General features: G+C 36.4%; 1 protein-coding gene across 5 annotated transcripts in view; it reads right to left on the bottom strand.

Annotated features, from left to right (window-relative positions):
- The window catches only part of SEC24B (SEC24 homolog B, COPII coat complex component), a 106,274-nt gene that overhangs the window by 35,003 nt on the left and 44,635 nt on the right, over nt 1-26,636 (bottom strand). For 3 of the 5 annotated variants that reach the window (XM_024246243.3, XM_024246242.3, XM_054554305.2), the window contains 2 exons: nt 14,229-14,309; nt 10,692-10,933 (listed from right to left, as the gene is read on the bottom strand). In XM_024246243.3, coding sequence (XP_024102011.2) covers nt 10,692-10,933; nt 14,229-14,309 — 323 coding nt within the window. Of the gene's footprint in view, nt 1-10,691; nt 10,934-14,228; nt 14,310-23,852; nt 23,958-26,636 lie in introns of all 5 variants that reach the window. The other 2 variants (XM_024246240.3, XM_024246241.3) reach the window with 1 other exon arrangement.

Below are 26,636 nucleotides of genomic sequence, written 5' to 3'. Positions count from 1 at the left end.
GATGACAGGGTTTTTACTTAAGTTCTTTGATTTTATACCAGTATCTCTGTTCTCTTTTGCTACAAATCTTGATTTTCTAATGGTAACAGCATTATTTTATCCTATAATATACATTTATAACACCACCAATATTATGTCAGATTATTAAATTTTTCATAGTTCTTTTTGTCCTTACGTTATATCCCACTGAGATGTATAAAATACTAGGTTTTAAGATCAGCTTGAACAGTACTTTTCTTGGTATTAGAAAGTATCCAACTTGATAAACAGGTTTTTTTTTTTTAATTTTATTTTGTTTTTCATATTTAAGGATCATTTTTAATCTTTTTGGTTTTTGAGTAAACATAACATTTATATAATTCTAATGTCAAAAAACATTACAATAAGGTACTAATACAATAAGGTATTCAGAGATATCTTATTTCACTCTTGACACCTCCGCCTATAGTTAACTATTTTTATTAGCTTATGGTTTATCCTTCCATTGTTTCTATTTATATAAGCTAAACATATATACTGTTGTAAATATAGCCCCTTTTTCAACTAAAAAAATGTCCTGGCAATAACTCTATGTCTATACCTTCTGCATTTCTTTTTACAGCTACAGAGTACTCCATTATGTTAATGTGCTATAGAATTTCAGCTAATATATGGATAATGATAAATTCAGAAAAATCACTATGTAACAATCCATACTGAAATAAATGATTCAGGTAGTGGTCACTTGTAATGGGAGACCAATAGATATCAACAGATGATAAAGCCACTAGGTGAAAGCTTAATGAGGAACTTCACAATTAAAGGATCAGGATGTCACTGTATGAGGCACTAATCAAGCCTAGCACTGGTATAAGTGAAATAAACAGATATTATTTTGAAGTGTACATCACCAAAATATATATTATGGTCTAACTAAATAAATAATTGAAGTAATACACCTAAATATAATCAACCATTAGATCTAACTCCCAATCCATAGAAAATGAAACAGAAATAAGTTAAATGATACCACAAAGAAGCAAACAGCTAAACTCAGAATGAGGGACATTCTACAGAACAACAGACTCAGTTATTTTACCAAATCAAAGGCATTAAAAAAAGGGGGGTGGGGCTCGTTTTAAATTAAAACAAGAATTAACAGACATAAGCAAATACAATTAGTAAACTATTATTTGGGTTTTAATGTGAACAAAGTATACAAAGGCATTTTTGAAACAGTCTGGAAAATCTGAATATAGACTGAATTTTAAATGACATTTAGAAATTATTAATTTTGTTGGCTATGATAGTAGTATTGTGGTTATGTAAGAAATGCTGTCCACCTCCCTAATTTTAAAATCCTCAGCAAGAAAAGTGGTGGTGGAATGGGAGGCAGTGTGGACCCATATGAAACAGATATAGCAAAATGTTGACAGTAACTGAAGGTGGTGATGTTAAGAAAAAAAACAACTGGATAATAAAAAGGATTGTCTTTTTTTCTGTAGAGCCGTAAAGAATCAGAAAAATGATCACATGGATTAATAGCAGCATATAACAGAAAACCCCCCAAAAGACCCAAGTTTCTAAGAATTTAGGATATAAAATAAAGGTGGGATATTTAATCAGAGAGAGAAGACACATTATCTAATAAATGATAGTGAACTAAGGGTAAACCATTCTGCAGGTGAAGGGGAGAAAATGAGACTTCTTATTTACATTATGTACCAAAATAAAACCTTAGATGGATTAATGATGCAAAACCAAAATCATCAAAGAACTAAAAAAAAAAAAATAGCTAGAATATTTTCCTAATCTTAACGCTGAAAAGACCTTTTAAAGGATACAAAGGTAAAAACAATAAAAGAAATTATAAAATGAGGCCAGGCACAGTGGCTCACACCTGCAATCCCAGCACTTTGGGAGGCCGAGGTGGGCGTGTCACTTGACTTCAGGAGTTCGAGGCCAGTTTGGCCAACATGTTGAAACCCTATCTCTACTAAAAATACAAAAATTAGGCGGGGCACGGTGGCTCATGCCTGTAATCCCAGCACTTTGGAAGGCCGAGGTGGGTGGATCACGAGGTCAGAAGTTCAAGACCAGCCTGGCCAACATGGTGAAACCCCGTCTCTACTAAAAATTGAAAAATTAGCTGGGCGTGGTGTGGCAGGCGCCTGTAATCCCAGCTACTCGGGAGGCTGAGGCAGGAGAATCGCTTGAAACCGGAAGGCAGAGGTTGCAGTGAGCCAAGATCGAGCCATTGCACTCCAGCCAGGAAACAAGAGTGAAACTCTAACTCAAAAAAAAAAAAAAAAAAAATTAGCCAGGCATAGTGGCACATGCCTGTAGTCCCAGCTACTCGGGAGTCTGAGGCAGGAGAATCGCTTGAACCTGGGAGGCAGAGGTTGCAGTGAGCCAAGATCGCACCACTGCAGTTCAGCCTGGGCTAAAGAGCAAGACTCCATCTCAAAAAAAAAAAAGAAAGAAAGAAAGAAAGAAATTACAAAATAACTACATAAAATTTAAGTATTTCTCCAAGGTAAAAAATAAAAACACACTAAAAACCAATGTCAACATAGCAGAAAATTACAATATACAAACACAAAAGGTTTACACTTATCGCAGACATACAGAACAATGGTGAAAAAATATAAACAGGGATTTCAGTAAAGAAATACATATGACCAATAATTATAAAAAAAATTTTTGCTTATACAAAATAATTATTGGGGTACTTCACAATATAGAGAAAGGGGCAATTAAATACATTCTTGCTTGAAGTATAAATTGGCACATTATTTCTCCATACTTGACCAACAACCTCTGATCAAATACTGTCTGACACCTCCATTAGGTATTTTAATTTAACATGGCCAACTCAATTCCCATTCCTAGACCTTTGTCTTCATTATCTCAGTAAATACGCTAACCTCTACCCAGGTGTTACGCCAAAAACCTAGGAGTTACTCTTGACACCTTCCTTTCCCTCACCCACCACATCCAATTCACTGGCATATAAAAAGTTATCTCTTATCTATTCACTTTTTACAACCTCCATGGTACTACCTTAGCACAAAGAACAACCATCAATTTCCTGAATTAGGGCAGAACTTCAATTTGTCTCCCTGCTTCCATTTTGTCTTTTCAAATACTCCTATCTCTAATCCATTCCTCACACAGCAGCCAAATGATTTTCTAAATATGTAAATTAGATGTCATCCCATTACATAAAATATCTGATACCTCTCTTATGCACCTCGGGTAAAATCTAAGCTTCTGACTGTGGTCCTTTAGCTCTTTGATCTCATCCCTATTACTCTACCCATGGCTGAATTCCCACAACACTGGGAGTTTATTCCTCAAACATGTCAAACTTGTTCCTGCCTTAAGTCTTTGCATATCAGTTTATTCAGCCTGAGATGCTTTAACAACAGATCCTTCCATGCTTTTTCTTGTCTTCCATATGTTAACTCAAACCTAACTTCTACAATGAAGGCTGCTTATCTGACCACCTACTCCACATTTTCACCCCAGAAACTACTTCAACTTGTCTTACTTCATAGCACTTGTAACTACTTGAAATTAATTATTTGTTTACTTATTTATTGTCTTATTAATCCTGACCTCCCATCAACCTTCTTAAGAGCAGGAACTGTTTTGTTCACTGAGCCTCCTCTCGTATTCTCAGTGCCTAGAATAGTACTGCCACAGAGTAGGAATACACTTCTATTGAGTAGAGAGAAATTCTAAAGTCTTAAAGAATTAAATGCTGGCCGGATGCAGTGGCTTGCGCCTGTAATCCCAGCACTTTGGGAGGCCGAAGCAGGTAGATCATCTGAGGTGAGGAATTTGAGACCAGCCTGGCCAACATGGTAAAGCCCCATCTCTATTAAAAACACAAAAATTAAGCTGGACATGGTGGCACACGCCTATAATCCCAGTTACTCGGGAGGCTGTGGCAAGAGAATCGCTTGAACCTGGAAGGCAGAGGTTGCAGTGAGCCGTGATCGTGCCACTGCATTCCAGCTTGGGACACAGAGTGAGACTTCATCTCACAAAAAAAGAAAAAAAACAATTAAATGTTTTGATTCTGTAATTCCACTTAAGGAAATAGTTAAGACAAATGCACAAATTGTGTGTGTGTAGTCATGTCGCTTAATGATGAGGACATGTTCTGAGAAATGTGTCGTTAGGTGATTTTGTCCTTGTGCAAACATCACAGAGTGTACTCACAAACCTAGATGGTATAGCCTACTACACACCTGGGCTATATGATATAGCCTATTGCTCCTAGGCTACAAACCTGTACAGCACTGTTACTGTGTTGAATATTGTAGGCAACTGCACACAATGATATTTGTATATCTAAACATAGAAAAACTACAAGAACAATATAGTACAAAAGATACAAAATGGTACACTTGCATAGGACACCTAGTATGAATGGAGCTTACAGGATTGGAAGTTGCTCTGGGTGAGTCAGTGAGTGAGCGGTGAGTGAAGGTGAAAGCCCAGGACGCTACTGTACTGTAGGCTTTATAAACACGCACATTTAGGCTTTATCAAACCTATAAAAATATAGTTTTTGGCCAGGCATGGTGGCTCACATCTGTAATCCCAGCACTTTGGGAGACCTAGGCGGGTGGATCACTTGAGGTCCAGAGTTTGAGACCACCCTGAACAACATGGTGAAACCCCATCTCTACTAAAAATACAGAAATTAGCCGGGCGTGGTACTGGCAGGCGCCTGTAATCCTCCAGCTACTTGGGAGGCTGAGGCACGAGAACTGCTTGAGCCCAGGAGGTGGAGGCTGCAGTCAGAGCCAAGATTGTGCCACTGCACTCTAGCCTGGGTGACAGAAGCAGACTCTGGAGGAAAAAAAGTTTTTCTTTCTTCTGTAATACATTAGTTTATTGTAACTTCTTTACCTTATAAACTATTTATTTTAATAGGTTGGTGCAAATGTAACTGTGGGTTTTGTCATTTTTTTTTTTTTTTTTTTAAGGACGGAGTCTTGCTCTTGTTGCCCAGGCTGGTGTGCACTGCTGCAATTTTGGCTCACTGCAACCTCTGCCTCCTGGGTTCAAGCGATTCTCCTGCTTCAGCCTCCCTAGTAGCTGGGATTACAGGCACCCGCCACCATGCCCAGGTAATTTTTGTATTTTTAGTAGAGACACGGTTTCACCATGTTGGCCAGGCTGGTCTCAAACTCCTGACCTCAGGTGATCCACCCACCTCAGCCTCCCAAAGTGCTGGGATTACAGGTGTGAGCCAATGCACCTGGCCTGTCATTACTTTCAATGGCAAGAACCGCAATGACTTTTGCACCAATCTAAATAACTTTTTGACTTTTGCAAAAACAGTGTAAAACACCCATTGTACAGCTGCACAAAAAATGTTCTTCCTTTTACAGCCTTATTCCATAACTTTTTTCTGTTTTATATTTTTTTTCTTTTAAACTTTTTTGTTGAAAATGAATACACAAACACATACATTTGCTTAGTCCTACACAGGATCAGGATCAGTATCACTGTCTTCCACCTCCACATCCTGTCTCACTGGAAGGTCTTAAGGTGTAATAACATGTAAGGAGCTGTCATCTCCTGTGATAACAACGCCTTCTTCTGGATACTTCCTGGAGGACCTGTGTGAGGCTGCTTTACAGTTAACTTTTGTTTTTTATAAATAGAAGGAGTACACTCTAAAATAAAGATAAAAAGTTTAGTATGAGTAAATACATAAACCAGTAGTCATTTATTTTCATTATCAAGTATTATGTACTGTGCATAACTGTATGTGTTATACTTTTATATGACTGGAAGTACAGGTTTGTTTGATGCAGAGCATCACCACAAACACATGAGTAATGCACTGTGCTATGACATTAGCACAGCTACAAAGTCAATAGGTGACAGGAATTTTTCAGCTCCATTATAATCTTATGGGATCACCATCATATATGTGGTCCATCATTGACTAAAATGTCATTATGCAGCACATGACTGTATGCATGTGCGTTTATGTATGATAAAGTATGTGTGTGTATGTGTGTGTGTATACACACACAAGGATTTTTTTTTCTTTTGTCACAGGTTCTTGCTATATTGCCCAAGTTGGTCTCAAAACTCCTCAGCTCAAGTGATTCTCCTGTGTTAACTGGGATCACAGAAGCACACCAAGCTTAAAATGATGTTGATTTTGAAACTGAGTTATGCCCCGCAAATGGGAGACTCATTATAAAACATACAAGTACCAAAATGATGAAAGATATAATAAGAAAGGTTTCTTCTTATACTGTTAAATAAATTTAAACATTTTCCAAAGTGATATTTGTACTTTTCAACTTCTTTTGTTTGTTTAAACAAGTCATCTAGACAATCAGCTTCTTTCCTGGCTTCCCTAGCAAGGTGTAGTGAAAGAAACCTGGAAGGACAGACTCCAAGCATTGCTGTTTACAACCTGGTAGAAATACTGGTTAATATTTATTAATATTTTTCCTTTTGTTTATCTGCATTTTCTCTAATTGATCTCACTAAATTTGTAATTTAAAAAAGCTATATAGTATCTATATCTGGTTTTTCATATATTCACTGAAAATATTTTTCTAATTTTTATTTTTGTTTTTAAACATCAGCCTTTTTCCTGTTTTTCAACCCTAAAAAAACAAATTTTAAGGCGTTTTTTCCCTTCAAAAACCAACTGTTAGGGTTTCCCACTACTTAATAGGTCATCTCAAATTAATCAATACAAAGAAAAGCCTTTACACAGAGCTCTTTCATTGCACTACATTAGGTACAACATTTAAAGGCATTTCAACTTTATTATGACTGTTAAGACTGTTTAAAGTTAAGCTAAGATATTATTACCCTACCTGGAACTTCAAAAATAAATGGGCCAGTCGTGGTGGCTCACAGCTGTGATCCCAGCACTCTGGGAGGCCAAGGTGGGCAGATAACGAGGTCAAGAGATCCAGACCATCCTGGCTAACACAGTGAAACCCCGTCTCTACTAAAAATACAAAAAATTAGCTGGGCACGGTGGCACATGCCTGTAGTCCCAGCTACTTGGGAGGCTGAGGCAGGAGAATCGCTTGAACCTAGAAGGTGGAGGAGGCAGTGAGCCGTGAGCCGAGATTGCGCCAATGCACTCCAGCCTGGGCAACAGAGCGAGACTCCGTCTCAAAATAAAAAAAGACTTCTTTTAAAAAAGTTTCACAATTTTAATCTTCAATGAAAATTTATAATCTTTTTTAGTAGATAGGTAAGAATTTAAATGTAGGTCCTAGCTGTATACCTAAATCATTACTGTTCACTGACCCTAAAACAGTAGTGTTCAAAAAATGATTTCAAATTCAGATCAGACAAAAATAGCTGCTTGTAATCTTCCTTGGAAAGATCCATCTATCAAGTCTGAGTATGATTTTTTACTGTACAAATCCTTACCAGTTAAAGAGAAAAAAAGTGCTTAATTCTGTACTGCAAGGTCTTTTGCATTCTTAGAACCAAGCCTGGTACTGGACAGGTGATTTCACTTATTTGAGTTTCTATTCCTCAAAAAAATGAAACGAAGGTGACTATTTAAAATTTAGAAAGTCAAAATTCCAAGTGTTGACAAGAATGTGAAGCAACTGAACTCTCACACACTGCTAATGAGGTATAAATCAGAATATCACTTTGGCAAACTGTCTAGCTTTAACTGCTAAAGTTGAAAAATGAATATCCAATGGCCCAGCAATTCCATTCCTAGATATATACACTCACTAAAAGACACGGACAGAAATGTTCACAATAGCATCATTCATAATGGCCCCACACTGGAAAGTTACCCCAATGCCCATCAACAATAGAACAAATAAACAAACTGGTCTATTCACATGATTGAGTACCACATAACAATGAAAATGAATGAATTACAATCACACAATAAGCATAATGTTGAGCAAAAGAATCTAGACATGAGTACATATGGTATGCTTCCAATTATGTAAAAAAAAAAAAAAAGGTAGGAATGGTTGCTTTCTAACAGTCTACTTCTAAATATTTTGGCTTTATGATGCTCACTTAAGTGCGATTAATAACCCAGGTTACTTTTTAGTATATCTTTGTCCCCTTTATCCAAACTTTTCTAACATTTGTACTAGACCCAGAATATAAAAAGGATTGTGATTACAGAATAAAATGATGTTGTATTTTTTAATTCTGGTAGAATATTTATTTTTACTCTTATCCCAAAGGTAATTTTTTGACTTTTCTAAAATAACCTCCCAAATAAAATACGAAATGAAAAATACTTCCTACACTCCTTTGTCACGGGTCAGCAGACTTTTTCTGTAGATAGAAGGTCATTATTTTAAAGCTTTGAGAGCCACATGATCTCTTTTCCAACTACTCAACTGTACTACTGTAGTGCAAAAGCAGCCATAGACAATAACATAAAAGAATGGGCATGGCTGTATTGCAATAAAACTTTATTTACAAACAGGCAGTGGGCCTGATTTGGCCAGAGGGCCATGGTTTGCGGACTATTGTCCTAAGTCATTATGTAAGACCATTTACTATTTCAAAATAATTTTTTTCTTCTCCTTGCTCAACACTTCCAAGAATCAATCCTTTCTTTGAACCTGGTTTTCTTGTCATAAAAATTCTAAGTAAATAATATGTTACAACCCCAAATAGGAATTTGCCTAAAAGTACAAGAGTCAAACAGGACAGACTTAAAAATTGTTTCACATGAAACAACAGAGCCATAAAGAAAATCTAGCAAAATTGGAGGCAGAGAAATCTGTACTAACCAACCATATTCCTCTAATGTCTCTCAGTTTTCTTCCTCCCTTTTTCCTCTGTACTTTAATTCTAAGGTTAAATTCCAGAAACAAATAATTTTCCTTTTTCTTTTGCCCCACCCCTGCTCAAGATGGGCTCTTGGTATGTCACCCAGGCTAGATTCAAACTCCTGAGCTCAAGCAATCCTTCTACTCTAGTCTTGAGTAGCTAGAACTACATGAGTAAGCCACTGCTCCTCACTGATTATCCCATTTCTCATTTTCATTCTTACTTCACCATAAAATTTCTATAAGGTTAGTCAACTGAGAACAGTTTTCTGTAAGTAGCAATACTCTTGTCATTAAAATTGTTTCCTGGCCAGGCACGGTGGCTCACGCCTGTAATCCCAGCACACTTTGGGAGGCCGAGGCAGGCGGATCACTTGAGGTCAGGAGTTCAAGACCAGCCTGGCCAACATGGTGACACCCCATCTCTACTAAAAATACAAAAATTAGCCGGGCATGGTGGTGGGCACCTGTAATCACAGCTACTTGGAAGGCTGAGGCAGGAGAATTGCTTGAACCCAGGAGGCAGAGGTTGCAGTGAGCCAAGACAGCGCCACTGCACTCCAGCCTAGGCGGTAGAGTGAGATGCCATCTCAAAAAAAAAAAAAAAAAAAAATTGTTTCCCTGTATTTTATTTTCTTCTCAATAAATATAGATGTGAATGAAATACTGTCCTGTTAAGTATTTAACTGTATAAATATCATATCAGTTGTTAAACTGCTAGGTTTATGAGGTAGCTCCAGAAAAGGTCATGTCAGAATGGTTCCTAGCAGCAGTGATATAGGATTTAAAAAGAAATCACTTAGGCAGATAGTGAAGGTATGGGAATCCTCAGTAAGGCTTTTCTTTTTAATGAAAAGCAGCCCCAAACCATTCACTAACGAAGAGCAGCCTGTAAAGTCGAGCGGCAGACACAGACAAGCAAGCTGGGAGCCTGCAAGAGTGAATGCTGGCAGGAACTAGTGGCTAGACATGTTCAAGATGGCGGCTCCATCATCCGTTATCTGCCAGTCACGTGTACAGTAAAGAGCAGACAAGATGGTGCTGGCCAAAGATAATTCATTTGCATAATAAGATTAGGGTAGGGCAACCAGCCTTTCCCCCAAGGCCTTATGTAAACGTCACAACTAATCGAACTGATCTGCGAGCCCTAGGTAAATAAGACATTGCCTCCTCAAGATGGACTATAAAATTTGGTGCATCCACCTCCAGCCAGTGTTTTCCGCTCAGAGGCCCCTCTCTATGGAGAAAGCTGTTTCTCTTTCTCCTCTCTGCTGCCTATTAAACTTCCACCCATAAACTCCTCGTGTGTGTCCACATCCTAAATTTTCCTGGCTGCAAGATGACAAACCATGGGTTTAGACCCCAGACAATGTAGCCACTTCAGCAGTAAATGAGCATGTGAGCCTATGAGCATATTTATGTGTGTGGAGGCTCTTATGAAGGTGAGTTATGTGTCATAAAGTTCTTTAAATGCAGTGTAGGGACCAAATCACATTTTACCTGTCATTTTCTAAGAAGAATGCCAGCTTGATAATATAAAATTTTTTTAAAAACTTAACATTTACTTAAATTTTCTGATTATAAAATTAATACTTGCAATTGTAGACTCTGAAAAATAAAGATACCATGAAGAAAAATAAAATCATAGCTAATATCTTGAACTAGATTTAACCTCTTTAAAAATGTGATATTTATATTTCATTTAATCTTTTTCTACATATATACACACAAAAAAGCTGGGATCAAATTCTATGTATGTTTGATCTAGGCTGACATGTGTTTGTACCTAAGATCCACTTGGATCACAGGTAAAAATCCCACCAGGAATTTGTCAGAATTAAGTTTTGTAACTGTTACAATGTGTGTATATGACTGAATACATACTTGAGGATACTGCTGGAACCCAGAATATACCGGGTTACTGGGCTGTACTCCAGAAATAAGTGGTGCTGTAGCATTCTGATAACCAGGCTGAAGTGTTGGATAGCCATAGCCAAAAGGCTTAGCCATTTTTGAAGGCTGAGGGACGACAGGAGCTGGAGCTGAAGCTGGAGCTGGAGCAGAAGCAGGATCAGGTTCAGGGGCGGGATCAGGAGCAGGACTGCTTGCTGATGAAGAAAGCATATCTAAAAAATGGAAACACATGGTGTTAACAACTGAAAATCAAGACTCCACAAAGACTGGACTGCTGATCCAGTCCATAACCCCTGACATTTCCTTTTTTCTTTTTAAAGCTTTTTATTCTAAGAAATTTTGGACACACACAAAGTAGGGAGAATGATGAACCCCATATACTTATCAGTAAGCTTCAATAATTATCAATATTTTGCTAATCTTGTTTTACATGTTGTCATACTACATCTTTTTTTTAATTCCTTTTTACAGAAACTCCACCCCATATTTTACATCATTTCACCAACAGATACATTAGTTGGTATTTCTTTTTTTAAAAATAGAGATGGAGTGTCCCATGTTGCCTAGGCTGGTCTTGAACACCTGTGCTCAAGAGATTTTTCTACCTCGGCCTCCCAAAGTGCTGAGCATACAGGCGTGAGCCCCTTGAGTTGGTAATTCTAACAGATAAGAATATATTTATATAATACACACAAACGCACACACAAAGTTAGTAGTTTCAAAAAATTCTCTCAGCAGAGACTAAGCACCACAAAACAAAGCAAGCAATAAAAAGGGTGCCAACTACTCTTTTCTCTAATTTGCTTTATCTAACCCCACCATCTATATAAAAACTAACTCTATGGAAGGAGTAGCATGTTTCCATAATCCCCTAAAAATATGCATTATTTGCAGTAGCAAAACTGTTAGTCAAGTATGAAAGATAGTGTCTAGAGGCTGGGAGTGGTGGCTCACTCCTGTAATCCCAGCACTTAAGGAGACTGAGGTGGGTGGATCATGAGGTCAGGAGTTTGAGACCAGCCTGGCCAACATGGTAAAACCCCATCTCTACTAAAAATACAAAAATTAGCTGAGCGTGGTGGCGGGCACCTGTAGTCCCAGCTCCTCAGGAGGCTGAGGTTGCAGTGAGCCGAGATTGTGCCATTGCACTCCAGCCTGGGCCACAGGGCGAGACTCTGTCTCAAAAAAAAAAAAAAAAAAAAGGTAGTATCTAGAATAGTGTCCTGCTCCTAGAACAATGTTTAGTATGTAATAAATGTCAAATAAAATGTATTTAATGAATGAATGCCCTGATTTAAATTTAAAACAGAAAGTGGAAAACAAAAAAACTGCAGAAAACTTAAAATCATATACAAAAACAGTATCAACGAAAAGAAACTCTAAAAGTTACTCTACACATAACCATTATTAACAATTTGGCATACTGACTGTTTAGTCCTATTTTGAAGTCAACTCTACAATGTGCATTCATTTTAGTTCGTAAGATATCCTTCACCAGCATTTGGGATTCTGCAAAAATATATTCTTAGAAACATTTAACTGAATCAATCTTTTTTTTTTTTCTTTAAGAATCACATCTCCTCGTTGGGTCTAATTCTGAAGATACATTCCTAGACATTCTGCTATCATCTTGTGCTGATTAGGCAAGGATCAGCTTACTGGCTTTCTGGTAACCTCCCAGACTTCTTAAAAGGATAAGACCTTCAACACGGTGTCATAATCCTTAGATCTCTTGCTTGTCCCTCCTCATGGTGACGGAAACATAGGCAGAAAGTTCTCTTAACATGATAAATTATCAGCATAAGAAATAAAAAAAAAAAAATGAGGCTGGGTGCAATGGCTCACGCCTATTATCCCAACACTTTGGAAGGCCAAGGTGGAAGGACTGTTTGAAGCCAGATGTTTGATACCAGCCTGGACAACAAAGTGAGACCCCATCTTTATGAAAAGAAAAAAAAAAAAGCTGGATATGGTGGTGTGCACCTGTAGCCCCAGCTACTTGGGAGGCTGAGGAGGGAGGATGGCTTGAGCCCAGTAGCACCAGGCTGCAGTGAACCATGATCATGCCACTGTACTCCAGCCTGGGTGATAGACTGAGATCTCGTCTCAAAAAAAAAAAAAGAAGATGAAGAAAGAGGAAAATTGGAGTTATAAACATGAAGGTCTAAATCTTCTCCCCTTCTTCAGGAAAGAATAATATTTCTACGTTTCTATAGATCTATTCTAGTACCTGACATATAGTAGGCCTACAACTCATTTAACATTACTGCTACAGATGCTCACGTAGTTCTTTAATTTTGGTGTAGTATAAATAGGAAGAAAACTTGTCCAAGGTTACTGAAATACTCTCAACACATAGTTCATTATAAGATTAGAATTTGTTGACTGAATGAATACAAAGAAACCAAAGTCTGACTGCAGGGCCAGAATCTTTCAACTATACTACACTAGACATTTCATTTCACATTAATCTAGAGCTCGTGGGATGCTATATGGTTGTTCATCTTTTAGTAAATGAAGCAACTCTTCTAGAATATCTTGATAAGAGATTGTTTTTGGAATGGTTTACAACTTCTTACACACACAGACACACACACACAAAATTCCTAGGGGAAAAATCCTTAACTACAAAAAACTGAATCGTTTATTCAAGTATTTTTAAAATATTACAAGGGAATTCCATACTGAGCTGAAAAGATTAAAGTTTTCTACTGATTCATAGAATAGTGATAGCAAGATAGTATGGGTTTTTTTTTTTTTTAAGTATAGAACATTCCAACTTCAATTAAACTTCATCCTGGATCATCAACAAAGAGATAAGAAATAAAAAGAAGGGCAAAACTGCTTTCTCTGTTAGTTTTGAAGCTTGGAATCATTAGGAAAAGAGAGACAGAGGTCAGGTACAGTTGTCAGGTTGTCAGTGATAGGAGACAGGAGGGCAAGAAAAATCACAGTATATTAAAACGAAATGATAGTTTTTTCTTTCAATACTGTCCACTCCTGTACTTGAATGTAATGGCTAAAGTGATTTCCAGATATGGTTAAAAGTGATGTCTCCAAAACCTACCCCCAAGTTGAAGGTAGCATCTATTTACCTACTAGAAGCAGCCAGAAGCCACTGAGGGAGCAAAGAGTCAAAGACTATACTCAGAGGCTGGTTGAAAAGAATTCAAATTCAAAGACCTAAGCATGACAATAGAAATATAAAATTTATTTAAGGAGTAGTTATTCTTTAAAAAGAAGGGGAAAGAAGAGAAAAGCTATTGAAAATCTTTTAGAAAAAGATAGAGTATGATAACAACAAAAAATAATAGCCCCAGAAACAACCTTCATAGTTGTTAGTGACAACGCTATTAAGTTGAGGCTGAGAAGTGCCAGAAAAATGTCCTTCTTTTCTTGTTAAAAATATAGCCTGCTATTATGTGTAATACATGTTCACATTTGAAGGCAACTGATGGTCAATAACTTTCAAAATGAAGATCCAGCAAGCACAAAACAACAAATTACCTGGGTAACTGCCTCCTTCCAGGGCATCATAATTGTTGGGCATTGGAGAAGCACTGCTTGTGGTAGAAGAGCTGTCAACACCTAAAAGGAAAACCAAAATATCTACTAGGTTTAAAATGACAAAGTATCTTAAAGCAGCCTTTGGCAACTTTGAAAAAGATGTTTTTGCAGAACTAGGAAAATTCCTGATTCTAGTAAAAAAGTAAAATGATTGATGTCTAGAGACATTTTAAAAACCAATGAATTTCTGTTAAGAATAGAAGATGAGAGTGGAAAGAATATGAAGCTGATGAGTGGGATAAAATTCAGTTAAACATGTAAAGCATCTTAGAGAAGAACAGATATTAAACTATTAAAAGTAGTCAAACACATAAATAAAAACTTTAGGTTGATAGAAATGTTAATATAGTCACATCTTAAGGATCACATCTACCAAATATACTACTAAATATATTTTATCAATATTAGGGTATTTTAAGGTAATTAAATTTTAATGACTTTTATTTATATCATAGCACACTGTTTGAGACATTCATAAATGAGGAGTCTGTGGCTTAGGTTGCTTATCTGGCATGCTACTAAGTTTTCTGTGTCTCAGTTTACATATCTGCAGAATAGAGATTAAATAACACCTGCCATATTTAATAAGGTAATATAAATGAAAGGCATGCTAATTCATATAAATGTTAGACTATAAGAATTTTTATTATGTGTGCTCATTCAAAACCTGTTAAGATTAAGATGAGAGTTCAGTGGCAATTTATGATGAAATCTGGTCACAGGTCACATGAACAGAACAAGCAATATACTTCTTCCATTCATTCAACAAATATTTTGAGACCTACAATTATCCTGGGTACATATGCTAGAGTATATTATGATGAATAAAACAAAAAATCTGCATGATCCCTCTATTATGTTAGAGATCTTGCTTTGTTTCACAGTAAGACAAAATTCTGTGCTACAGAGGTTATCCCTTGCTCTTAATACCAGTATTATAACTGGTGTTTAAACTACATTTAGGTTAATTTTCAACTGTGATAGGAAAGGAACAGGTATGCATAATTATCTTTCATTGAATAATTTTAGATGAACATGAGAATCAGGTATACTGACTCAGGACATAATAGCTAATGTTTTTTGTGTAGGAACATTTTCTTATCAGCAAAGAACATGATTTGGAGGCAAAGACTGCAGTTACATCAACTCCATCATTTACTTGCTATATAACTTTGTGGGTCTTTTCTCCTAAGAATAAGTGAAGGTAACTTGCTATATAACTCTTCTGCAAAATACTAATGATTTTTTAAATGTCCTATGTGTGGTTTTTTATGTTCTTATAAGGTCTAAATAAGACAGTGGATATGAAGACACCCATCAAATTAAGGAATAGGTAGAAGACACTAATATTTACGAAGTGCCTTCTTCGTGATAAGTAGAACAATTTTGCACATATATTTTTCCTCTTAATAAAGAATGGAAAGTAATGCCCTTTCCTTTTTGTTCCTTTTATTTGTGAATTTTAAACTAAAGCAGAATGCTGATATATCAGGTCAAAAGTCTCCAAATATTCATCAACAGATGAATGGATAAACAAAATATGGTATATCTATAAAATGAGATATTATTTAGCCATAAAAATGAAGTATGGATACACACTACAATGTGAACGAAACCTGAAAATTTGCTTAAGTGAAATAAATCAAGCAGAAAAGACCATATATATATCGTATGTATATATTATATGTATATATCATATATATACCATATATATTATAATATATAATATATATATTATATAATTCTATTTATATGAAAGATCCAGGCTGAGGGGAGGGGAAAATGGAGAGTGACTGAGTGTAGGATTTTCTTTTGGGATGATGAAAATGTCTAGTACTTCACAAAATTAGACAGAGATAAATAGAAGTGGGGACTGCACAACACTGTACATGTAGTAAATGCCACTGAATTATACAATTTAAAAGTTAATTTTATATTTTTCCTTAATAAAACTAAACAATTTACCATGACATTTCAATGGAGAAATGATATTCTTTTCAGCAAATGATGCTGGAACAACTAGACATATCCACATGCAGAATAACAAAGCTGGTCCCCTTCCCTACACCACAACTAACTCAAAATGGATCACAGACATAAAATGTAAGTGCCAAAACTATAAAACTCTTAGAATACAGGAATAAATCTTCATGACTAAATGAATTTTTAGGTATGACATCAAAGGTACAAGCAACAAAAGAAAAAAGATAATTTGGACTTATCAAAATTAAGAACTTTTGTGCTCTAAAGGTTACTGTATCATCAAGAAGTAAAAAGACAACCCACAGAATGAGAGTAAATATTTGCAAATCATATATCTGATAAGTGGTTAATATCCAGAATATGTAACAAACTCTTACAACTCAACAATAAAACAACAAATAATCAAATTTAAAATGGGCAAAAGATTTGAACAGATATTTATCCAAAGAAGATAAACAAATGACCAATAAACACATGAAAAGATGCTCAACATCACAATCCCATTAGGAAAATGAAAATCAAAACAACGAGATACCATTTCGCATCCACTAGGATGGTTATAACCAATCGAATGAGGATTCCAATTTTTCCACATCTTTGCCAAAACTTATTACCAAAGACATGGAGAAATTAGAATCCTCATTGGATTGTAAAATGGTGCAGTTACTTTGGAAAACAGTTTGGCAGTTTCTCGAAAGTTAAATACAGAGTTCTGACCCAGCAATTCTACTGAAGAGAAATGAAAACATAAACCCACACAAAAACCTGTCAACAAATGTTCACAGCAGGAGTATTCATAACAGCCAAAAAGCAGAAACAACCCAAATGTCCATCAACTCATGAATGGATAAATAAAATGTGATACATTCACATATGGAATATTTTTTGGCAACAAAAAATAATAAAGTACTGACATATGCCATAACGTGGATGAACCTTGAAAACATTACGTTAAAAGAAAGATGCAAGTAACAACCACATATTATATGATCTCTACATACAAAATGTTCAAAATAGACAAATCTATAGAGACAGAGGATTAATGGTTGCCTAGAGCTGTGTGTGGCTGTGCGGGGAGGGTAGAATGGGAAGAATGCTAAAACATATGAAGTTTCTATTTTGGGGTGAAGAAAATGTTCTGTAATTACATAGTAGTGATGGTTGCTACTTTGTGAATATGCTAAAAACTGCAGAACAGCACAACTTAAATAGGTGAATTTTATGGTATGTGAATTATTTCTCAAAACTGCTATTAAAAATATCATGGGCATTCTAAGAAAAACTTTTAAATGTATATATCAAGAAATAACTACTCTTGAAAAAAAAAAAGTCCAAAGATAAAAGATTACTTACATATCAACTTATTCCAAAGAACATACTACTACTCAATTAAGATGTTTAGTTTCTTTCATGTCAAATCAACTGTTAATATTTTAAAGATTGTTCATTTTAATAATGCTATGTTTTAAAGTATTAATTTTTTTATTCTGTTTACTGAATAGTTTGAAATCTGCTAGTTTACTTTAAATTTACTTTCAGAAGAAAAAATAACTGCAAATCTCTATTTTTGAACCTGTCAAAATATCAAAGCAATGATAATTGTTATAAACCCAAATAAATCAGTAAGCTAAACAGACTCATGATATTTTGCTATTTAGATTAATGCATTCTAATTAATGCATTAATTAGAGGTCATGCCATTACTGGCAAATAAATCAAAAAGGTATTTTTATAAAACAGTACCTTATTGAAAACTTATGTGTTAACATTCTGAATATGCTTAAAAACAACCTTCACTAATTTCCCCACCATCTTAGTGAATAAGGTCTAAATGCCTACACATTGTCATAAAACAAACTTCAAAATTTGGCTTCTACTTGTCCTTTCCACCTGCATCTCTCACCTGTCCCTTTACCATCCTCCCTTTTACCTTATTTTGCAGTTACACCAAACTTCTGACTCTTGACCCAATACTACATTTTTTTCTTCTGTTTATGCATTATGTCTGTTAGCCATAATTTCCTTTCTTCACAGGGCAAATTACTACTCATCCTTCAAATTTCAAATCCTTTGTCAAACTTTTCCTGTATGCCCACAGAAAATCATTTCCTCTCCTATGTAGGAGCACATTCTCAACCCTGAATTAATACACTTTTCTTTTCTCTTTTTTTTCTTTTTGAGACAGAGTCTCACTCTTGTCACTCAGGCTGGAGTGCAGTGGCGTGATCTCAGCTCACTGCAACCTCCGTCTCCCAGGTTCAAGTGATTCTCCTGCCTCAGCCTCCAAAGCAGCTGGGATTACAGACCCAGCCACCACGCCTGGCTAATCTTTGTATTTTTAGTAGATATGGGGTTTTGCTATGTTAGCCAGGCTGGTCTCAAACTCCTGACCTCAGGTGATCCGCCCATCTCAGCCTCCCAAAGTGCTGGGATTACAGGCGTGAGCCACCGCGCCTGCTTACACTTTTCAAGTTGTACTATAATCATATGGTATCTGTTTCCCTATCATATTATAAGTATTTGATGGCCAGAGCTATGCTAATATATTGATCTTTGGAATCCTGATACCAAGCAAAATACTGCTTTTAGCATAAAAGCTGGTTTCCACTGAATCAATGGCTTTGGTACTTGTCCCATGCTTAATCCTTGGATAGCATCGATTTGCCTCAGTCACTTCACACTACAATTACTGATAATAAGTATTCTGAGATCAAATGGGGGTCAAGTATGAAATACAGTACTTGGAAATAATTTTCTCCCATTCTTTTACTGGCTCTATGTTACAGCTTGAAAGAAGAAAAAGGGAAAGAGAAAAAGAGAGGGAGCTGAAATCTAAAGAAGTAACAAGGAGAACAGATCAGAAGAATAGCTCGGAATCCTTGAAGCTAGGGAAGAGTATCAGAAAGCAATTAAGCCTTTAAAAAAAGGCTTAAGCTGTTTTCTGTCTCTAAAAGACAAGCAATATGGGTCAACAAAGGCAATATACTTACTAGTATTGCTAAACTTGAAATTAGCCAGATAATTTGAGATTTCCTCATAACCTGCACAAAACATAAAAAGGCTATAACTCAAACTCCATGTCCACTTCCTACCAGTTGAGGGAAAATGGACACCTGACATCTCTGAGCTGCTCCTCATTGGTAACAACAGTCATAATAACACCTACTCCACAGAGCTACTATTACAACTTAACAGATATCACAGGTATAACAGATATTAACAAGAGACTCAGGAAATGTTCTTCATGTTCTCTCTTCCCTCTATCTCCAAACAGTGCTACCAGAGGGGGAAAAAACAAAACAAGACAGATACCTCCTGATAGATTTTCCAATTGTTTTTTTCCTCAGCTTTCAGCCAAACTTTCCTCAACACTTAACACTGCTAACCCAATAACTTCTGATTCTCCAACCTGCTGGTTGATTTTTCATCAATGTTCAGTAAATTTTTTTCAAAGTTGGAGAACAATCCCACATAAACTAAACACACAGAAATCTCACAAATAAAGGGAATAAATGCCACTGAAATGCTTAAGAAGTAGAGCACTCCAAATCTCTACTTTGTTAGACACTTACATGTAATCCCCACACGAATTTCAGCCACTTTCTTTTTACCTCTGTACATATGAAAAAAATTATTGTAACTGGGCAAGGTTTAAAAGATAAAATTCCATTTAAAGCTAGACTTTCTTCCCATCCCACCACTGAGAATGTTTCTTTAACTTGCAACCAACAAAGATATTATTTTAAAAAACCATGAATAGAGAACACTAAAATTATAGTAAAAATGTCAATAATATAGTCTTATTTTGTGGAGTAGAAAAAAAAACAGGAGAGTAAGATAACATGTAAGCTTAATACTGTAGTGACTACCGTCATGTGCCCTTTACTTCCCACCTACTCTGCCGGTTTATGTTCTCTCACTAGATAGGAAGACACCTTCTTTTTCATACTTTTCTGCAGAAAGACCTCAGTTTGAATCTCTACTCTGCCTACTGAGCAGCTGTGTGACCACAGACAAATGTTACTTAACATGTTCAGGCTGCAGTTAATTCATCTGTAAAATAGAGTTGATTATTTCTGCCTTGCAGAATTGTTGAGAAGAACAGACAATAACACAATCTCAATGCTGGTAATGACAGCTAATCTTTGTGAGTGTTTACGATTTGCCACACACTGTTCTAAGCTCTTTACAAACAATATCTTCAATCCTTAAAACAACTATATGTAATTGTTACTATCATTATCACAAAGCTAGAAAGTGACAAAGTCGGGATGTGAGTCTAGAAAAACTGACACAAAAACCAAGGGAGACATACTAGCTCTGTATTGCTACGACTGGCATTCAGTAAGTGCTAAAAATGTTAGGTATTATTAAAATCCAAATGCCATAAACTCAGGAATTTTAAATCTATAATATACTCAAGAAAAATAATAAACAAGACCCTAGAAAAAAGCCATAAATGCTAAATCTTTTTTTTTTTTTTTTTTTTTTTTTGAGACAGTCTCACTCTGCCACCCAAGCTGGAGGGCAGTGGCGTGATCTCAGCTCACTGCAACCTCTGCCTCCCAGGTTCAAGCAATTCTCCTGCCTCAGCCTCCAGAGTAGCTGGGACTACAGGTTTGCACCACCACACCTGGCTAATTTTTGTTATTTTTAGTAGAGATAGAGTTTCACCATGTTGGCCAGGCTGGTCTCAAACTCCTGACCCCAGGTGATCCGCCTGCCTCGGACTTCCAAAGTGCTGAGATTACAGGCGTGAGCCACTGCACCAGCCACCAAATCTTTCTGATCTCTTTTTTTTTTTCTTTTTTGAAGAACAGAACATTCACATAGTCTCAAAGAATCTCCCCACAAATGACTTATTAATTTTAACAGGGAAAAATAGTAACTTTATAGTGGAGCAACCTGGCAGATACCACCTTATTCAAATAATAAAAGTTAACCTCATCAATATGAGAACAAATTGACATCATGTGCCTCAAATAGGATGCACTGAGAACACAACATTGCTTCAGTGATAATCCTCCGAAAAATGCATGGTCTGAATCTAATCATGAGGAAACCTGAGATAAACCCACATTGGGGAACATTTTACATAATAACTGGTCTGTACTCTTTGAAAATGTTAAGGCAAGGAAAGAGGCTAATGAACTGTTGGAGACTAAAGGAGTCTAAAACTAAATTCAATGCATGATCCAAATTGGATCCTGGACCATGAAAACAGCTTTATAGCTGATCTACTTCAGACAACTGATATTTGACAATGAACAGTGTTATCAGATATTATTGCATCAATGTTCAATTTCTTGATAACTGTATTTTGGTTATTTAAGACACTGACCTTATGATTAGGAAACATAAAGTATTAGGGGTAAAGTTTATGGTGTCTCCAATTTACTTGCAAATGGTATAGCAAAAATATGTTGACAGAGAATTATAAAGCAAATGTGGCAAAAATGGTTTATCTGGGTAAAGTGTACATGTGGGTTTCTTTTACACTTCTGAGAGTTTGAAATTTTGTTAAAATTTAAAATTACAAAAAAAATTTCAGAAACATAGATGGGTACTTACATATTTAGAGTAAGAAAAATTATTTCCCACCTGCCACCCCCAATTTTTATCCCCTCGAGTTGCATATAATGATTTAAATATTTTTAAATGCATAGGAAATAGAAAATTTTGTTAAAATGATTGTTTGTAGAACAGATCTTCCCATTTAGAACACGAGAATTATGGTCACATATAATAACTTGAAAGATCATCACTTATTGGTTCAGTCTTAAACTATAGGTTGAGCATCCCTAATGTGAAAATCCAAAATCTTAAATGCTCCAAAATCCAAAATTTTATGAGGGCTGACATGACACCACAAGCAGAAAATTCCACACCTGACCTCATATGACAAGCCACAGGCAAAACTCTGTATCATGTACAAAATTATTAAAAATATTGCACAAGGCTGGGCACTGTGGCTCACGCCTGTAATCCCAGCACTTTGGGAGGCCGAGGCGGGAGGATCATGAGGTCAGGAGATCAAGACCATCCTGGCTAACACAGTGAAACGCCATCTCTGCTAAAAACACAAAAAATTAGCCAGGCGTGGTGGCAGGCGCCTGTAGTCCCAGCTACTTGGGAGGCTAAGGCAGGAAAACGGTGTGAACCCAGAAGGTGCGGCTTGCAGTAAGCCGAGATCGCTCCATTGCACTCCAGCCTGGGCAACAGAGAAGATTCCATCTCAAAAAAATAAAATAAAATAAAATAAAAAAATAAAAATATATATATATACACACACACACACACACATATATACATATATGTCCTATACATACATATATGTATATATATGTATACATATATATATACATATGTGTGTGTGTGTGTGTGTGTATATGTGTGTGTGTGTATGTATGTATGTATATATATATATATAGTACAAGCCTGGCGAGGTAGCTCATGCCTGTAATCTCAGCACTTTGGGAGGCTGAGGTGGGCGGATTCCCCGAGTGCAGGAGTTCAAGACCAGCTTGGGCAACATGGCGAAACCCCACCTCTACAAAAAATACAAACATTAACTGTGCAGGGTGGCCTGTAGTCCCAGCTACGTGGGAGTTGAGACAGGAGGATGGCTTGAGCCTGGGAGGCAGAGGTTGGCAGGAGCCATGATTGTGTCACTGAACTCCAGCCTGGGTGACACAGTGAGATCCTGTCTCAAAAATAAAAAACAAAACAAAATAAAAATATATATATAGTACAAAATTATCTTTAGTTTATGTGTATAGGTGTATATGAAACATAAATGAATTTAGTATTTAGACTTGAGTCCCATCCTCAAACTATCTCACTATGTATAATGCAGCAAATATTCTGAAATCTGAAAAAATCTGAAATTTGAAACACTCTGGTCCCAAGCATTTCAGATAAGGGATATTCAACCTGTATTAGAATTAATGGAGGAACTGAACTGCTTAATATTTAGCAGTGTTCTACCTATCAAAGGCAGAAAAAGATATTAAACAGTTTGCAACACATAACCATATGCATAACTTCTTCAGCTAGCAAGATATGTACTACTTCATGAAGCAGGAAAATAACTACAAATTCTGGGCCTTCTAAATACATGACAAGAAAAGCCAAAAGGATCTCACTGAAACACTGTCCTATTTCTCTATCCCTATTATAAAATCCGCATGGCTTATTTTGATTAGACTAAAGTAGCAGGCAAAGCAGAAAATGAAGCATTATTCCTAAAACGATGCTAGAGCAATCATCAGCCAAAAGCTTCAGTCAGTACTCATTATTTTGCATGTGACATGGGAGGAAATGCATTTCTGAAAGAAGAATGCACTCTACTATCATGAAAGAGGTATTCTGATTCTATTATTTACAATATGGCAAAGATGCCTAAAGGAGGAAAAACAAAACAAACACCTCATTTTATGTGACACATCTACTATAATGCAAACCTCTTAATTTCATCATGCTAAATCTTCAAAGACTCTTTTTTAAAAGGCTAAGACTGTGGAAACAAAAAGAAAACTTGAGCAGGAAAAGATCAAGAACTGGTGTAAAGCTAAAGCAGACCTGCTTCCTCATCCTCCTCCTCCTCTTCCTCATCATCGGAAGTTGATGACAAGGGAGTTGGTGCGGAGCTAGCTTGGTTATTAACATATTCACCATACTGCATGCCTGTAAAGTGGAAAGCACAAACATAAGAGTCAAACCAACAGGAAAGATGAGAAATAAAAATTTGACATTGCATTAAAAGTGAGAAAGAACTCTGACATTCCAAAGAACATCCCAACATGCATATTAATATTAGCAAATTCATTATCGAAACTAGAACCATTAGAAAATCTCTGCAAAGCAGTTTAGTAAAAGCAGCTTTAATATGGACTGGCTTAAGTGTGAAAAGGTATCTATCATGTATTGTCCAATACAGTTAGTATTTAGGAAGCTACAATAATATTGTCTGAAAAGTTTACTGAGCTCTATACATGCTTATCTTCTGTGACCTCATGGCCCTGCGGTATATTTCCTTTGGGATTGTGCATTTTTGGTGGGCAGTGATCATTTATAGTGAACTGATTTTGTACAGCATACAAAACACATACTTGGTACCCCTTCCTTCTGCTAATGTTACCTTGATGGTAAACTCAGTTCCCATGACAGAAGAAGAATGACAGTTAAAGAAAAAAACTGTATTCGGCATAGTTCTCTGCTAACAGTAGATACTCTGGGAGTGGGGGACAGGGAGGCTGGGTGACTTATTAACTGTGACCCTACAAGTGTTAGAATTACAGAAAACTGAATTTTCTGAGACAGCCAGTCATGTCAGTGTCATCCTATTGCCTACATGTGAGTCTGAAGCAGATGAATAAGACTGGTCCTGTGTGAAATATACCAACAGAAGGCAGATTCTGTAGAAAAGAGCACAATAAACTGGTATTGGTAACTGTATACTACTTCCCTTTAAAAAATGTAACTGGGTGTTTCTATTATTTGATGTGGTAGAATCAGGACTTTAAAAATTAACATCTATACAGCTTTTAAGAGGGAAAATAAAAATTATCTTAATTGAAAATGAAGGCCGGGCGTGGTGGCTCACACCTGTAATCCCAGCACTTTGAGAGGCCGAGGTGGGAGGATCACAAGGTTAAGAGATCAAGACCATCCTGGCCAACATGGTGAAACCCTGTCTCTACTAAAAATACAAAAATTAGCTGGGCCTGGTGGCACACGCCTGTAGTCCCAGCTACTTGGGAGGCTGAGGCAGGAGAATCACCTCTGCCAGGAGGCAGAGGTTGCAGTGAGCAGAGATCATGCCATTGCACTCCAGCCTGGTGACAGAGCGAGACTCCATCTCAGAAAAAGAAAAAAGAAAATGAAAACACTTCTTAAATAAGAATAAACATCCTTGTATGGAAAATCTCATGGCTCTACTTTGAAAAAAAAAGATAAAAGAAAGCCAGAAACATAGTGGGGATTTTAAAGAACATTTCCTAATACTGGGGGTACAATGAAGCCCTGCCTCACCAAAATCACACGATAGTGCTTTAATGCTCTCTTTATTTTTTTTCAGGCGACTAGTATACTTGATTAGCATGGATAAACAACTCATCTCTAGAGTAAGAAAAAAACTATTAATAATAAAATTTGAGTTTAGAAGCAAAGGTTAAACTGTAGATGAACGAAGCTTTGATCGTTCAACAATGACTAAAAAAAGTCATGGAAAAATCTGCTACCTTTGCTGAAACATCTTTTAATATAGGTAAAACAGCAGTATCCCAAATTCAAATCAATGTAAATAAAATAAAAATCAATGTAAATAAAATAAAATAAAATAAATGTAAAATAGGTTCAGGTAATACAAGAAACAAACTTAATACCAAAAACAAATTCAGAGTGGCACATTCTTCTGACAAAAAGCCTAATTAAAATGAAAATTTGAGCCAAGCACAACTGCTCATGTCTATAATCCCAGGACTTTGGGAGGCTCAGGCAGGAGTATCACTTGAAGCCAGGAGTTCAAGACCAGCCTGGGCAACATAGTGAGACCCCCATCTCTGTAAAAAGTAAAAAAAAATTAGCCAGGCATGGCGCCCTGCTCTAGGTTGGGTATAGCACATACAGACTACAACAAATGGGGAGCTACAGCCGGCAAGGGGTTGATAGCCAAGTCATCTATTCTAAGATATGCGAATGCTTCCTGAAGTGCCTCTAATTCAGATTCTCTTTAAGAGCCAAAATCTATGTATGAGATACATAGATCAAATATATAAGGTGGTAAAATATGACATCCTTTCCCAGAGCTCAGCCTGAAACCCACTGTAGAAATGTATGTACATGGAGTAGCTACCTCTACCACTACCACCACCGAATGGAGAAGGAATGTTATATCATAATTTATTCTATCTTAACCAGAGCTTCCAAGGTATAAATCTACTAAACCAAGAAACATCAAACACTTTATAGAATCTAACATGATGCAGCACTCTGTTATTCAAAGGGCCCCAATATCTTCAAAAGGACATTTAGTTTAAATAACCAACCATTAAAGTACCCTCAGGCAAACCTTTCCAGGAGAACATATCCTTGGTGCTGTTTAATATTCTTCAGTGTTCCCTAGATGCAGCTATACCAGGAATAAATCAAACTAATCTTAAGAGAACAAATCTCTTGTGGAGATTAGCTTTTTTAAATTCGGGAGTTCAGACTTTTGAGTAACTGCTCTCTTTCCTAAACTGGAAACTAGGTGTACACACTAGAAGACTTTTCAAGGGTCCCCACAAAAGAATGGTTTTAAGGAAATCAATTTTCAGATGTTGATTCCTGTAAGTACTCTCCTCAAACTTACCCAACTAAAGA

Source organism: Pongo abelii, chromosome 3 (assembly GCF_028885655.2).
Source record: "Pongo abelii isolate AG06213 chromosome 3, NHGRI_mPonAbe1-v2.0_pri, whole genome shotgun sequence".
Classification (NCBI taxonomy): domain Eukaryota; kingdom Metazoa; phylum Chordata; class Mammalia; order Primates; family Hominidae; genus Pongo; species Pongo abelii.
The sequence above is the reverse complement of the archived record's forward strand: the minus strand, read 5'-3'. Positions and strand labels throughout refer to the sequence as shown.